We start from the raw sequence: 16441 nt of genomic DNA, 5'->3' as shown, positions 1-16441 counted from the left end.
TCGTTATAATCTCAGTGCTGGGCAGGAAGACAGAGATGACAGATTCCTCAGGCTCAAAGGCCAGCAAGCCCAGTCTATAAGGCAAGCACTAGGTCAGAGAGAGACCCTGTCTCAAAAATCACAATGAACCAGGCAGTGGTGGCCCATGTTTGGGAGGCAGAGACAGGTGGATCTCCATGAGTTCGAGGCCAGCCTGGTCTACAGAGCTAGTTCAAGGACAGGCTGCAAAGCTACAGAGACACCCTGTCTGGAAAAACAAACAAATTGAGATGAAGATACCCCGGGAGAGACGCCTGAGGCTGACCTGGCCTCCACAGGCATGTATGCACACACAAATCAAGAACGCGATGACATTCTTTGGCCTTTCTGAATCCCAGTTCCTCATCTGCTGATACCCACCTGGTTGGTGGTCAGTAAAGCTACGCAATGCCAGTTCTGTGATCCGTTCCCAGGCCTTGATGCCATCAGAGCCCTTCTGCGCATCGTCGGTTTAGTTCCTTCATCCAATGTTTGTCGGGAAGTAGTGATGGGGCACCGTGTCTTCACTGACTTTGCATGAGTGTGGAAAGAAGGGCAGGTTTCCCAAGGATGAAATCCCATAGCCTGGTGCTATTCAGTCCCCTGAAGTCCCGCCGAGGGCTCTCACCACACTGGCCCTTAATGTACTCCCATGTGTAGACTCCCCACCTTTTGTCCTGTAATCAAAATGTCAAAGGTCTGGGGTGACCCCAGACGAGGCTTTTCTTTTTATTTGTGCGACTGTGAGTACATCTACACATATATGCAGGTACCTGTGCAGGTCTGAAGAGGTCGTCAGATCCCCTGGAGCTAGAGTTATACTCGGTTGTGAACCGCCAGATGTGGGTGCTGGGAACTGAGCCTGGGTCTTCTGGAAGAACAGCCAGTGCTCTCCTTAACTGCTGAGCCATCTGTGCTGCCCCTGCGTGTGGCCTTCTTACATGGTTCAAGACCATCATCTCTCCTCACAGCTGCGGGAGGCACTGTTTGCTGCTCATGTCTGAAAGTCAAAGGTGGGGTTTTATAAAAACATGCTAACAGATTCTTAGGCCAGCACATCGGGTCTGTTATTCCTGGGAGGGAAGGAAGGGACAGACATGGAGCCCTTGTCCATCCCTGAATGTGGACTTGAGTGTTCCATCACCCCCAGCACCGGCCGGTTACCCACCAACCCCCAGACTGGCTCAGTCATCGTGAGCTAAGGCTGGTGTCTGCCCTGGGCTGGCCCATGAGGAGCCGCTGGAATGATCAATGAGACCAGGCAGCTGGGCCCCACTGGCCCCACTGTGAGTCAGCTGCTCTGCCTTGCCGGGATCCGCCTCCTCCGAGCAGGAGGCACTTGAGCTGTGCCCAGCCAGGCTGACTCGCATCTGGCTAATGGCTTTTCTGTGTCACACATTGACCTTGGCACCCTACATGTTTCTTTTTTTTTTTTTTTTTTCCCTACGTGAGTGGGTCAGAGCTCCTGGAGACAGCCTGTTGGTTGATGCAAATCTTCTCAAAGCTTTCTAGTGAGAGACCTTGACAGGGCTCTTGTGCGGGTGACTGCAGTCCCGACGCTTTCTTTAAAACTTGAGGTAAAATCCACAGGACATGAAACTAACCTTTTCACATATTTTTATAAGTGTGTGCTGATTTTATGTTACAGGGGGTTTCACGCATGTGTGTAATGCATTTTGATCATATTATTTCTCATGATCCCCCACCCCCAGTTTACCTTCCCTTGTCAGGAGCCCCCACCTCAGGCTCCTGTAAGCAGCCCAAGTGAAACGCATTACTAAGAGCTGGGGAGTGTAGAGGTGGCACGCAGAGATGGGCTACTGACAAGTGGCTACGACACTACAGAGCACATCTTTCTTCCCCTAGCAACCACCTTTAGATCCTTGGGGATGGGGTGGCTTGTGAGACCACCCCCAGTGCTACGGCTCTGGTCAGGGTGTGTGCACATGCTCAAGTTCCATTCACACCTCCTAAATAATCCTTTTAGAGCGAACAGGCCAGTAGCATCTAATATTTTCCTAAGGTGCATCTATCACCTCTACCCAGAATGTTTCCAACAGGGATGTGTGTGTGGGTATGTGTAGCTGTGTGGGCGTGTGTGGTGTGTGTGTAGCTGAGTGGGTGTGTGGGGTATGTGTGGGCGTGTGTGGGGGTATGTGTGGGCGTGTGTGGTATGTGGTGTGTGTGTGTATGTATGTGTGTGTGTGGTATGTGTGTGTGTATGTATGTGTGTGTGTGGTATGTGTGTGTGTATGTGTGTGTGTGTGTATGTGTGTGGTGTGTGTGTTGAAGTCAGAGTGAGAGGTCAACATCAGGTATCTCTTCCGTCTCTCTAGATTATGTCTTTATTTTAAGTTTAGTATTGGGTGTGTGCGTACTTGTACCGCGTCATGTGTATGGATACGAAGGGTAACTTTGTGGAGTCAGTTTTCCCTCCCCGCATACACTGGTGCCAGGGTTGGAACCCAGGAAGCCAGGCTTGTATAGCAGGCACCTTCACGTGCTGGCCAGCTGGTTGCAGGGCTGCCTCCGCCTCTTCTCTGCGGGGGGTGTAGGTGCATGACACCACACTCAGCGTTTTCAGGGTGCTGGGGGGGGTCTGAGCTCCAGACCTTATGCTGTCTTATGCTGTGTGGCAAGTGCTGTACTGACAGTTGCTCCCAGACCCCAGGCTGTTCACCAGGCCTGCCTGACAAAGTGGCCTGTCCTGGTAGTTAAACCACAGCCATTTATTTCCTCCTAAGCCTGGAGATCAGATCCAAAACGGGAACATGAGCAGAGCATTCTTTTTCTGAAGGTTTGACCCCATCTGTGGCTTATCTAAGTAACCCACTCCTCACACAGTCTTTCTGTATCCCTGTCTGTCTCTGCCCTGATGTCTCTTTACTGTAAGGGCACCAGTCACACTGGATGAAAATCTATCTAATGGCATCTTTTAAAATATGAGATTTCAAGCCTTCAAACACTTCAACCCATAGCATACTTTAAGCGGCTTCAGTATCAACATTTCATTCCTTTTTGTGGCTGAGTAATATTCCACTGTCCATGCTCATCGAGCTAGTACAAACAGTTGCTGTTGCCTTCTGCACCTGCTAAGCACCTGCCTCTGAGACAGAGCACCTGCCTCGCTTCATGGAAGAATGGACCATTAACCTCACAGGCTTAGCTTCCCTGTCCTTGCAGGACACCCTTGTTAGTTTTGGGGAACAAAATGTAAAAGCCGTACTGGACAGAGGGGAAGCCAGGTCAAGCGCCTGATCCTCTGATTCTTTTTTTAAAATGGACCTAGCTCCCAACCTGCTCTCTCCTTTCCCTGCTCTTACCTTATGCCTCCCCTCCCCACATTGAAAGCATTTTAAACACGGACGTGTTCTGGATAAGACCGTGGCCAGATAGGAAGCATAGCCCTTGGAGAAGACCCAGCCAACAGCCTGACTCGTTGTCATGGTTACTGGACCTGGTCCCTTGAGCTGGTTGCAGAATGGAGCCTGTTCAGAGCATCTTCACACTCCCCGCCTCAGCCCGAAGGAGGGACCTTGTGACAAGAGACCTCTCAGCTTTGGAACCAACCACAATGCTGGCTTGAAATTTCAGCAGCCTCTAGAGGTAGCATAGATCCTTCTCTCTTTTGCCCAGATATGGGCTCTGCATCCCTGCTGGCCAGGGCCCTTTTAGGAACAAGCCGGCATTCGCATTAGCTTGTCCAAGATTCAGGTCTTGGTGGCGGTGACTTTGGTTCACACTGAGTGTGTAGAGAGGACCACAGCAGAGTCCTGACCCCAAGCGTAAATGTCCCTCAGGCAAAAATTGTACCTCCCTCCGCTCCTCCTCTTTATCTCCCCTCAGACACACAGAGTAGGGCATGAAATTCATTTCGCCACACTGGAAGTCCACCGGGGAAATAAACGCCTGCTGACTTTGGGTTGGCTTTCTGTTTGTTTGAATTGTTATTGCTTCTTCTTTTTTTTCAATCTACCAGTTTTGTTTTGTGTGGCTTGCAAGTGCCATAGCACAAGTGCAGGGCCAGAGGACAGCCTTCTTCCATGTGGGTTTCAGGGACCAAACTCAGGTCATTGAGCTTGGTGGCGGCAAGTGCTTTTATATACTGGACTGAGCCATCTCACAGGCTCAGATAGGGAGTCTTGTGAGAGGCAGGAAAGAGAGCTGGACAGCTTGGGAGTGAAGATAGTAAAGAAAATGTTTCAGTCCTAGCTTGCTCCGTGACGCCGTTAGAGGGTTGACATGTGACCTTTGGACTCCAGAAGGCCCCACACTGTTAGTCATGTGTGTGTGAGAATGAGAAGCAGAGATGTTCTTCAGTATGCCACAGGCTCCTTGAACTCAGGTTCTTAGTTGTGGGACGTGGAGATTTGGAGGTTTTGAAGCATCTAGGGGCCTTAGCATTGGTGGCTCGTGTGAGTGGCTGAGGCAGGATTGTCAAGAGTTCTGGGCCAGTGTGGGCTTGACAGAGAGAGAGAGAGAGAGAGAGAGAGAGAGAGAGAGGAGAGAGAGACTCTCAAAAACAGCAATTCTTGTGTAGCATGAATGAAGTCCTAGGTTCAGTCCCCAGTTCTTAGAGGCGGAAGGAGCAGAAATGAGTTCGAGGCCAGCTTGAGCTTCTGTTTCAAAAGCAAAACAAGATCCAAGTTGGAGTGGGTGTGACAGAAATCAACCTTTCTCATGATCCTGTCTAGCCACCTGTGAGAACTGCTATTCTAGGTGGCAGAAGATGCAGCTGACAGTTAATCCCTATGCCCAGCAATGCTGCCAATTAGCTAGAAAGACAGGACAGAAATAACACACTCTAGGCTGCCTTTGGCCAAGCCAAATAGAACACCAACTCCCTAAAACCCTGTACAACCAGAATGGAAACCAGGGAAGACTGTCTGATTCCCAGCATCTGCACACAAAAGCATGGACCTTAAAGACTCCCAGAGCCCCAGGGAGCACTTGGTATGGCCGCTTACATTGTTCGCAGGAACATGTTTCTTCTCATGACCAGTAGTCCTCTGCCAAACCCCAAGGACAGTCACCTTTGACCCAAGTGACAACTTGCTTTTCCCAGCAGAAGGTGGATGTGATTAGTTGCTGGGCGTCCTGTCATTGGAGGGACAGTGTGCAGATTCATCAGAGGCAATCTGGGGCTGACCTCTCTGTCTCCATTTCTCTGTTTGCTTTGCAGTACAAAATCGGACAGCTGTATATGATCAGCAAGCACAGTCACGAGCAGAGTGACCGGGGAGAAGGGGTGGAGGTCGTGCAGAACGAGCCCTTCGAGGACCCTCACCACGGCAATGGGCAGTTCACTGAGAAGCGAGTGTATCTCAACAGGTAAGTAAGTCCCTGCCGCCTGATGCCGTGAGGATAGCCATTGTGCCATCCTAATAGATACCAATATTATTGCTTCAAAACCAGAATGGTCAGGAGAGCACGACACTTCTCTTGAAGCTGCCTTTGATGACACAAGAGGACACCTGACCTATCCCCAGGACGGGTTAACCAGGGAGAGGAAAGGGCTGTGCCTTGACATAGTATGGGACCGGGCGGCCCCTGTGGCTCTGTGTGTTGATTAATAGGTTTCTCAGTACTGTCTGATGACTACCCAGGAGTCCCCAGAGAAAAGTAACCAAGTGACAGAGCGATCCATGGTGGCTAAGGTGGGCTTCCATTCCCCCAAGGAACTCCACCCTTCCTGTGTGCAGGGTTCTCCTTTTGGGCAAGTTATAAGCCAGCACTGACCCAGGCTATGTTTTCTGCTTTGTAAATGTATTTTTTTAATATCTTCTGTTTCTTTACTGCCGATGGCATAATTGGTTAATGGGTCTTGTCCAATCTCCCCCTTCTACATCCCCATCCAGCCATGGCTTTTCTGCTCAGTGCTTTTCTGGGTAGGAATATTTTTAGTGGAGGGTTGTGGGTGTGTGCAACGCAAGTAGGAAGGCTCTGAGTTCAGATCTCCAGCACTAACGTGTGTCTGTAATCCCAGTGCTTTGGAGGCAGAGACAGGATTATTCCAGAATCTCACTGGCCAGCCAGTTTAGCCAGATCAGTGTGTTCCAGGTTTAGTGAGAGACTCCCTGTGTTCAAAAAATGGATGGCGAGTGGTTGAGGAAGACACCCAACGTTGACTTCTTGACCCCATGTACACACACAAACACAAAGAATATTTGTAGTCATGTATGAAATATATTTGATTGAAATTAACCACTCAGCAAACAAGCCTTGTATTAGCCTTTCCACAGTATATTTACACACACACACACACACACACACACACACACACACACACACACACACGACATTCACGGGCCTGCTGCTGCTTCATCTTCTGACTGTTGAGAAGCCAGGTGGACAGTTTCCCTACTTACTCACTGGCCTCTGTGAATTCCCACCTATCCCTATTGCCTGAGCCTTGGGTGTGTGTGTGGGGGGGGGCATATTTAGACACATCACTGGCTGAACTAGACCATTCTGTCACAAGAAGAGACTTTTCTTCTTATCAACAGAGCGAATGGAAGTCTTCCAATCCAGTACCTTTACAGTGAAAGCCTTGGGCTGACCAACCAAAGATGCTTTCAACTGCCTGGGGATCCAGTCCCAGGGAATTCTTGAGTCACACTGACATGCAAATGAGGCGGGGCCCATCCATCCTTCTGTTGGAAGCTGTGGGTGATCTAAGATGCAGTTCAGGCCCCAGCCAACTGCTTATCTGCCAAAGTCACTGGGCCCCCGGTGTGGTTAGAGACAGATTTCTAGAGGGTCTGCTCACCAAGGAACAAGAGAAGCAAAGGACATTCAGGAAAACACCATGGAAAATTCCGTTTCTCAGCTACACTTGCATTCGCTTGAGTTAGTGCCTGGGGACTGTCCCCTATGTACCCAAATCAAGAAAAATGTAAGAAACTTTATGACTTTTGCTGAAACCGAAGACGTCTCCAGCTGTCTGTCATGTCTGTTTTCTCTATCAAAATATATGGTATTTATTTTAAAGTAGTCATAAACATGAGTGAGAGGGAAATGTGTTATAAATAGAATATGTTCACTTCCAGTAATAGTAACTGGAAAGATTAGTGTTGACCCTCCCCCTTCCTATGACAAACACAGGATGAACTATAACAATATAAAGCCGAGCTTAAAACAAAGAGAGGGAAATCCTTAGGTCCTAGAGTTAGAACCCTGGAAGAGAATGGGAAAAGAACCAGCGAATTCAGTGGAAGCTGGGAGGCGTCAGGACACTGTAGGCCCTGATGTCTGGGGCTTGGGGTGTTGTACCTGCTATGGGTAGCAGGACAGGAAATGTGGCTTCAGGCCTACACAAACGGGAGCTGGGTCTGAGAGTTGGCATATGTACCGGTTCATGACAACTGAAGGCTGAGACACTCAAACTGAAGAGGTGGCTCGGAGTTCAGAGCAGGTCACAGTTCTGTCCCCAGGACCGTGTCCACTGGCTCACACTACTTGTAACTCCAGCTCCAGGGGGTCAACGCCCTCCTCCTGATTCCGTGGACAACGGCACCTATGTGCACATATAAACACACACACTCAAAAATAACAATTGACGTGTTTTAAAAAGAAAGAGCTATTCCACAAGTTAAAACTGAAGAAAAAGAAGAAGGACATATAGAAGAAACCGGCAAACACCTGGGCAGAGCTGGCTGCACGTGGCGGTACCTGCAATGCTGCAAAGGTGTGGGCATGGCTAGTTGGGGCATATTTGTGGCCTCAAAACAATAGACCACAAAAACAGAAGGTTAAAGAGTCCTTATTATAATGAAGAAAATACTCCAAGGTGATAATGCAATTTAGGGATTGAAAAGAGCTATTGAATGTTTTCGTTCACTTTTTCCATTTCTTTGGTTTGGGTTTTTTTTTTTTTTTTTTTTTGGTTGGGGGGTGTGGGGGGTGTTGTTCGAGACGTGTTTTGTTTTGGTGTGTGTTGTTGTTGTTCGAGACGTGGTTTCTCTGTGTAGCCTTGGCTGTCTTGGAACTTGCTCTGTAGACCAGGCTGGCCTCAAACTCAAACCTACCTGCCTAAGCCTCCTGAGTGCTGGGATTAAAGACATAAACACCCAGCCCTTTCTTTTTTAAGGGAAGCAGAGAAACAGTAAAGTAACGAGTAACTTCTAAGGGAACACTTGCTCAGTTCATAGGGGTAGGTATAATGGAAGTCTTAGTTTTGATGGCAAAATAAGCTGAAATGTCCAGTCACTTACCTAGGCACCCTTGCAGCTAGAGATGGTGTTGTGTGACCTTGTTGTACTCAACAGGCACCCAACTTTCATCTCTAATAAAGAGACAGATGTCCAAGGGCTCTCTTTTCTGCTTAAGAAGCCAGGCTTTACTTTTGAGAACGGGGAGAGTTCCTGTATCATGTTTTTTCCAGGTGATTGATGCCAAGGCCAGTTGCATAAATTATTTTCCTGTCGTGTTTTATTGATGGCTGAGTGATCCCCAAGAACAAAAAAAAAAAAAAAAAAAAAAAAAAAAAACAAACAAAAAGGAGAGAGGAGGAACAGAGAGAGATGTCTGGAAGAACGTTATTGCTGCCTGCCTTGTGAACATTGGTAACAGAATCGAGCAGTAACAGCGCTGAACAATACTAGTACACGAGGAACAACTTAGTGATGTGCATTTGCCTAGCCCTGGGTTCTCTCCCCAGAATTACAAATCAAAATATTTTGCACATTAATCTCAGGGGCATAAACATGAAAATTCTATATAAAATGTAAGCAAGTCAAATCTCTCAGAAAATAATAATAAACCACCAACCACATTAATTCCCAAAGTCCATTATATTAACATTAAATAAATCTTCCTGTGTACTTCTCTGCGGTAAAGCTGAGAACAGCGTGAGGATTCTTGCTGTCACCACTTTTATCTGACACCGTGGGAAGGTACTGGTTAGTGAGTGCAGTAAAACAAGAAAGGCAGGCTGGGGATGAATCTCAATGGTTGTGTGCTTGCCTAGTGCGATGGTTCATTTGTCAACGTGACACAGTCTAGAATCCCCTAGGAAGAGTCTCAGTGAGGGACTGTCTAGGTCAGGATGGCCTGTTGGCATGTCTTTCGGGGGGGGGGGGGGCTGTCTTGATTGTATCAATTGTGTAGGAAGACCCAGCCCACTCTGGGAAGCACCATTCCCTGTAAAAGGGTGGAGTTATAGAGCTGAGTGCAAGCGTGCATGCATTCACTCTCTCTCTCTGCTCTTGACTGTGGGTATGACTAGCTACTTTGGGTTCCTGCCTCCTTGGTGTCTCCCATCACTATGGACTGTTACCTGGAGTTGTGAGCTGCAATAGCCCCTTTTCCCTTAAGCTGTGTTTGTCAGGTGTTTTATTACAGCAAAAGAAAGGAAACCAGGGTACCTGGCAGGCAAAACACACACACACACACACACACACACACACACACACGCACGCACGCACGCACACGCACACAACAGAGTAAAAAAAAAAAAAACCCTAAATTATCAGTTGTAAACAGAATAAACTAGTGGGAATTAAAGACATTGTACATAGTTATTAAAATCAACGTAAGAAATCAGTAAGGAGATTGCATGTAAATTCCTATGCAAGAATCAACAGTATCATCATACTTATGTCACACTTTCTACATGTAGGTCATAAATTGGCAGAACAGCTACAGCTACAAGAATTTAATTTTGAAAAAAAAATCTATTCACAATAGAAAAAGAAACTTAGAGGTACTCAGTTACAAATCACTTAGTTATACATCTCTAGGCTTTGCAAAATTAAAACCATGGGTGGTATACACTTTTAGGTGAGGGCTTGATCTGAAATTTGAGGTCATTGTCAGCTACATAATTCATATTTGTGGGGCAAGCCATCTCCCCAGCCCCAAATGATTGGTTTTAAACAGAGCCATCATGAGACATTAGTGAGGGTCTGCTATTCAATATATCATGCTTCACTGATTGGATTTTCAGTCATCAATACAACCAAACCTCTAGTTCACTGCATACATGCAAAAATAAATTACAGATCAATGAAATGCCCAAATGTGCAAAAGTGGAGGAAAATATAGTTCAACATCCCTATGTTATTAGCAGAGTAGGATAGGCCTAATAAAACATAAAGATATGGACAGATGATAATGTTTTATATAACAAATGTGGTACTTAAATAAATAGAAGCTCTTTCAATTGTTTTGTTTGTTTGGTTGGTTTGTGTTTGTTTGTTTTTTGAGACAGGGTTTCTCTGTGTTGCTTTGGAGCCTGTCCTGGAACTAGCCCCTTAGACCAGGCTGGCCTTGAACTCACAGAGATCTGCCTGCCTCTGCCTCTGCCTCCTAAGTGCTGGGATTAAAGGCAGGTGCCACCAATGCCCGACTTCAAATGAAATTTTTAAAAAAGATTTATTTTATCTGTGTGTGTGTGTGTGTTCCTGTGTGTATGTGCACGTGAATGCAGTTCTTACGGAGTCCAGAGGAGGAAAGCAAGTTCAGATTCCCTGTGCTGGAGTTAAAGGTAGCTGTGAGTTGTTTTATGTGGGTGCTGGGAACTGGACTTGGGTCCTCTGCAAGAGCACTATGTGTTCCTGACCTCTGAGCCATCTCTCCAGTTCCCAAAAAAGTTTTGTTTTGATTGCCAAATAAAAACACCAAGCGGACCATTAGAAAGTTGAGAAAGGGGTTGGGTATGGGACTCAGAGAAGAGCAAGTGAGAGCAGTGAATCCATGGGAAGCACTCCCCTCATAGGGAGGCAATAAAACAGATTAAAACAAGAACATCTCCTTTCACACACATCAGAGTGACAAAAATTAGAGTCTGCTGAGCCTAGGGATTAACAAGGATGTGAGAAAACCACTCTCTTCCAATGCTGGAGGGAGCTGTAAAGTGGTATCACCTCTTTGCAGAACCATTGGCAGTAACAGGGAAAGCTGAAAATACGTACGCCTTCCATTACCAGTTCTATCTCAGGGTGGAACCCTCACAGAATTACTGCGTCGTGCCCAAGGGACAGGCACCATGAGATCCATTCTATCACTGACTGCAATGAAAAAAAAATCCAGATATCGTCAATGGGAATATGTGTGCTATAGTTGCATCATGGAATATTTCCACTGAGGTTTAGCTTAATGAAACAGATTTACTTTGACAAAATTTCATAAAGTGCAATAGGCAAGCTATAGGAAAAAGAATAGCAAAAAAGGAAATGTCAGGCTAAATATCTCGGCGGTGTCTTCCTTATCATTACTTTGAGAGATCCACACTAGGAAGGATTGTGAGTCTAAAATTCTCAGTAAGAAACTTCAATCAGCAAATCTTGTCGTTTGGAATGAAGGATCATCTTCCAAGATTAAATTAAACAGGGAGCATGCAACGGTTTTATCGGTGGATGCCCAAATACCGTTTATGTGAGAGTAGATGAAGGGCTAGGGAGGTGGCTCAGTAAGTAAAGGCATTAGCAAGGCAAGCCTGATGACTCAAGTTCAATCCCTATAACCAGCTTAGAAAGAAAGGGAGGAAGAGAGAGAGAAAGAAAAAAGAAAGGAAGGGAGGGAGGGAAGGAAGGAAGGAAGGAAGGAAGGAAGGAAGGAAGGAAGGAAGAAAGTTAGCATGTGGTACTTAACGCAGAAAGGAAAAGGCTGGATGCTGCAGTGGTGTGCATACCTACGTGCATACCAGCATACCTACGGTGAGATGGATGGAGGCAGTGAATGGAGAGTCACCCAGCTCACAGGCCAGCTAGCCTGGAGTTGGTAATGCAGGAGCAGAAACGAGAGAAGTCCTGCCTTCACTCGGTGGAACATGAGCACTGACTCCAAATGTTAACCTTCCCATTCATGACAGCATGCACCCACACACTTGTACACACTCAATAATAAGCAAAAAGAAGGGGAGGAAGAATTGTAGCTTTTGAACGGTATATTTGATGATAAAGACAATGATATGGGCTGATAATATGAAACAATTATGCATATGTGTATACACATAAAATAGTGATTGTGTGTAATTTATGCGTGTATATAGTAGACCTTGTAGAGTAGGGTTCTAGACATTGCCCTACGGCGGTGTCCTTGAGAGTAAAGTATGACTGTCTGCAACACGTATCTGCCTCCCTTGCTTAATATTCCACCAGCCAGAACGTGCCTCAGTTACTTAGGTCCATTCCTCAATGGTGCATTGAGACATGGAGAGAGACACACCGTGTGTTACAAAGGCTGTTAGGAGAACTGGAAACCCCAAAGATGTGAAGATTAAATGAAATAGTGCACAGGCTGGACTAGGGTGTGTCCCAGTGCTTGTTAGATGGACGAGAATTCGCTCATCACATGCTGAACCCCAACATGGCCAACAGCAGTGGGGATGGCAGGAAAAAGACTTATGCTCAATTAATGGGAGAAATTTCCAGGCCCACTAGCCATGTGGTCATGCAGTATCGAGCCTGTGAATTAGTTGTAAAATCAGCTGGACAAACCCACCACATGGTGGGTTCAGTTGGACAGTCTAGGATAGATATAATAGGCATTGGTGTTTTGCCTGCATGTATGTCTGTGTGGGGGTGTCGAGGCCCCCAGAACTGGAGTTTCAGTTGTAAGACGCCATGTGGGTGCTAGGACTTGAACTCCCATCTTCTGAAAGAGCAGTCAATGCTCTTACATGCTGAGCCATCTCTCCAGTCCCCAGTATGCCCCATGTTTTACTATGTCTTCGACATGATATCGACTTTCCCTCTGCACACATGGGTAACCAGAGGCTAATCGGTTTGCTTTCCAGAGGTGAGCTCTTTTAGCTTCCTTTGTATGAGTTGAAACTAGGTCTGTCCTTTTATAACCTAAAAGACTTTTCACTCACGTGAAAGTAATAAGCCCGTACCTATTTGTTCTTATTTCTTTATTTTAACTAATTAATTTTAGGCCTATATCTTCCCAACAGAGAGATCATGTCATAAAAGAAAAATGAAAAATTTGTATGTGAACAGCTTTGCGTAGTGGTACATAAACTCTTGTAAACTCAGCACTTGAGAGCCTGGCACAGGAGAATTAAAGTTCTTGTCCAGCCTGGGCTATTTAGTAAGACCCTGTCTCAAAAGACATTCGTGTATGATGAAGCATGAGTTAATAAGATAGAGTCCCATAATTACAAAGGAAAATCCAACCCATTGCTTTGTGGTAATATACAGCCTAGAGCTAGTTCACTTTGACCCATGGCATGCATGGAGAGGTCACATGATTGTCATGCCACATGGAATGTCATACTCCTTTGTAAGTCATTAACCTGTGTGTTAGACTCTTATATACAAACAAGTGTGCAACTTTGGAAGGAATCCCTTATGGGGTAAAGGCCGGTCCTTGTCTTCCACTCAAGGGAGGGTCCAAGCCTAGTTGGGTTGAACATTTATAAGTCTGTCTGATTTCTTGTGGGTGTCTTGAGAGAGTTGGTCTTGAAGGACAGGTTGACACTAGTTATGGTGTCCTCAGTGCCCATATAGTGGTTTCTATCATTACATGGAGTGTCCTGTAGACCTAAATCAGCAAATGAGCAGAGTGAGCAGAGACTCCCTTGCAATTCCTTATGGGTCTGGAAACTGACTTCTTGGCCAGTGCAACCATGAATAGTTCTGGATCTATTCAAAACCTGTGTAACCAGGGCCTACTAATGCAGAAAAGAAGAAAATTGCTCAAAGGGGAGATAGATTGGGCCATAATTATTATTACTGAGCAAATCTCAGACATTCATCTCTCAGAGAGTGCACTTTGGCTCAGATGTAAGGTATCTACGGGGATAAGTGGAAGAGTAGTCAAAAAGGCAATCCAAGGCTCTCAGTGAAGGTTCATTGCTACCAGCAAAAGAAACCGTCTGTTGCAAGCAGAAAGACCACTTGATGGAAGGATGTCAGGGAACCACAGAATTTTCTGGAGCCCCAGAAAGGGTCAAGAGTCCAGCATGACAGTGGCCCTTTAAACAGAACCCGAGGGTTTCTTCTGCTGCCTGCCCGAACCCTGCTGCCTCCAGCCGTCTCTACCACAGTTGCTATGGGTGATCTCCAACTGTTCCATCTTTCTGTCCCTTGTTCCAAACCCCAAACATTGTCATGTGCAGACTGCAGATTAGCTACTGGCCAGGCATGGAATCATTTTATAATGACATGAAGTAGTAGAAGGAGCCAATGAGGGGTAGGAAGACATCTAAAAGGAGGGTGGGGGGGAGACAGGGCAGCAGGGGAACTAAAAACAGTATGTTTTTATTCCTATGAACCTGTGCGTGTGTGTGTGCGCGCGCGCGTGTGTGTGCGTGTGTGTGTGTGTGTGTGTGTGTGAAAGAGAGGAAGAGAGGAGAGGAGGAGAGGTTAAGTGTGTGTGTGTGTATGTGTGTGTGTGAGAGAGAGGGGGAGGGGAGAGAGAGGGAGAGGGAGAGACTATTTCGGAGGCTAGAGGAAACCAAAAGAACATGGGCAAGGACCAGATATATATATATGAATATGAAAATGCCGACATGAAACTTGTGATTTTATACACCAACATAAGCATGCCATGTATACCTAGATCTAACCCTGACAACCAGCATGTAGAAAGAGAAGTTTCCAAAGTGACTGTTTTCCAACATAGCCAAGCCATGTTATAGTCTAAGCAATGATCCACGATGACGCCACCTTCTCCACACAACATTTGTCCCCGTGCTGTGTATGTATCTCTTGGGCACAGCTGTTCCGGTGGCTATGAAGGGCTACCTTCTTGTGGGTTTTTAAAAATATTTAAAAGTAAATTTTGAAATAATTGTAATTTTATAAGTGTGTGTGTGTGTGTGTGTGTGTGTGTGTGTGTGTGTGTGTGTAGGAAGACATGACCACCGGGGTATGAAGGAGTTACAGTGTACCCTTAGTCAAGAAGTGTGACTGGGGGTCAGTTTCTCCTTCCGCAGGGCAGGATGCTCTTGGTTAACATGATTTGGAAATGCCCTCAGATTGGGCAGTGGTGGCACACTCCCAGCACTTGGGAGGCAGAGGCAGACAGATCTCTGTGAGTTCGAGGCCAGTGTGGTCCACAGAGTGAGTTCCAGGACAGGCTCTAAAGCTAAACAGAGAAACCCTGTGTCAAACCCCCTTTCTCCTCCTCCCCCAAAAAGAAATGCCCTGTTTTGTTTCCATGTTCGGTCCAAATCCCATCAGGTTGACAGTCCAACCTGACCAGCCTTGGCCTTTCTATTTCATTCTATCTGATGACATCTGATAGCTCTGCAGAACAGAATGGCTTTCTATAGTGGTCATGGGTATTAATCACTGCAAAACATCTGCATTTGCGCCCCTAAGTAGCTTCCAAGTTGGGAAGAGCTTTAGATTGACCCTGGCCTGGATGGAACTCACAGAGATCCACCTGCCTCTGCCTCCCAAGTGCTGGGTTTAAAGGCCTGCGCCACCAACACCTGGCCCCTTACCTGCCTTTTAGCACCTGCTACTTCATTCTGTCCCTGTCTCAATATTTTAGAACATGCCAGAAGTACTGGGGTTGTCTACCTTCATCACCTCCATCCCTGCCAACTTCTGCTTTGATGTTCTAGCAGGCATGGAGCCAGGTGACTTTCCACCTTGAATTTGTCTAACCCTTGAAGATACTGCTGATGTGAGCAATTGGCTTGTTATAGCCACCAGCTGCTGATGACATGATCTAATGCCGTTCTGTCAGAAGCTTCCAAAAGCCTGCACAAGTCTAGCCCCTTGGCCTACATCCAGTGCAAAAGTCTCATGAAGGTGAGGGTGGTGTCTGTATTCAAATGCTGCCCGGCTTCTGCTTACAAGGTCAAGGCAGCTCTGCCTCCCACAAATGTTCAGAGCTCTGGTCTGCAAACTGACCTGGAGCTTGCTGGTCAACCATAATGTTCAACTCACATGGTTGAAAGGGAGACGATGTTTCAAAAGAAAGGTGGACAGTACCAAAGAAGGACACCCCAAACATTCTCTGGCTTCACACACACACACACACACACACACACACACACACACACACACACACACACACACGTGCTTGCACGCACACTGGGGGGGAGTGTTGAAGTCTGAGAGGAGCATAGGTACCTGAGGACTGTCAATCAGATGTAGTGTTACCACACCAGCATGCTTACCCATTCAAGGGCTCAGTGTTCAGAGGGGCCATTAGGAGGGTCTGTGCTGGCCCATGTGTGGACCAAGGACTTGATTCAGACACTCTACCTTTCTAGAAATGAGCCCCTTATTTCACATCTGGTAGTGACTTTGAGTGACAGGCTTTCTCTTAGAATTGTGGGCTGTGTGACAGTGAACATCATTTAAGTGACAGCAGTGCCAGGGACCAACTTAATTCCATTTCCCCTTTTCAGATCTTCCTAAATCATTGCTGCAGGGAAAAATAAACTTCACTTTCCCAGTCCAAAATGATTCAAATTGTGACGTGTTCTGGAGAAGCTGGGGGCTGAAAGAGGCTTTGT

The 16441-nt window shown here is 46.5% G+C and overlaps 1 protein-coding gene across 1 annotated transcript in view; it reads left to right on the top strand.

The window, feature by feature from the left end:
* The window catches only part of Pitpnc1 (phosphatidylinositol transfer protein cytoplasmic 1), a 252775-nt gene that overhangs the window by 124370 nt on the left and 111964 nt on the right, over positions 1 to 16441 (top strand). Inside the window, exon 2 of the mRNA XM_051179490.1 lies at positions 5201 to 5349. Within this exon, the coding sequence (XP_051035447.1) occupies positions 5201 to 5349 (149 nt within the window). The remainder of the gene's footprint in view (positions 1 to 5200; positions 5350 to 16441) is intronic.

This window comes from Phodopus roborovskii, unplaced genomic scaffold, assembly GCF_943737965.1.
Source record: "Phodopus roborovskii unplaced genomic scaffold, PHOROB, whole genome shotgun sequence".
Taxonomy (NCBI): domain Eukaryota; kingdom Metazoa; phylum Chordata; class Mammalia; order Rodentia; family Cricetidae; genus Phodopus; species Phodopus roborovskii.
The sequence above is the reverse complement of the archived record's forward strand: the minus strand, read 5'-3'. Positions and strand labels throughout refer to the sequence as shown.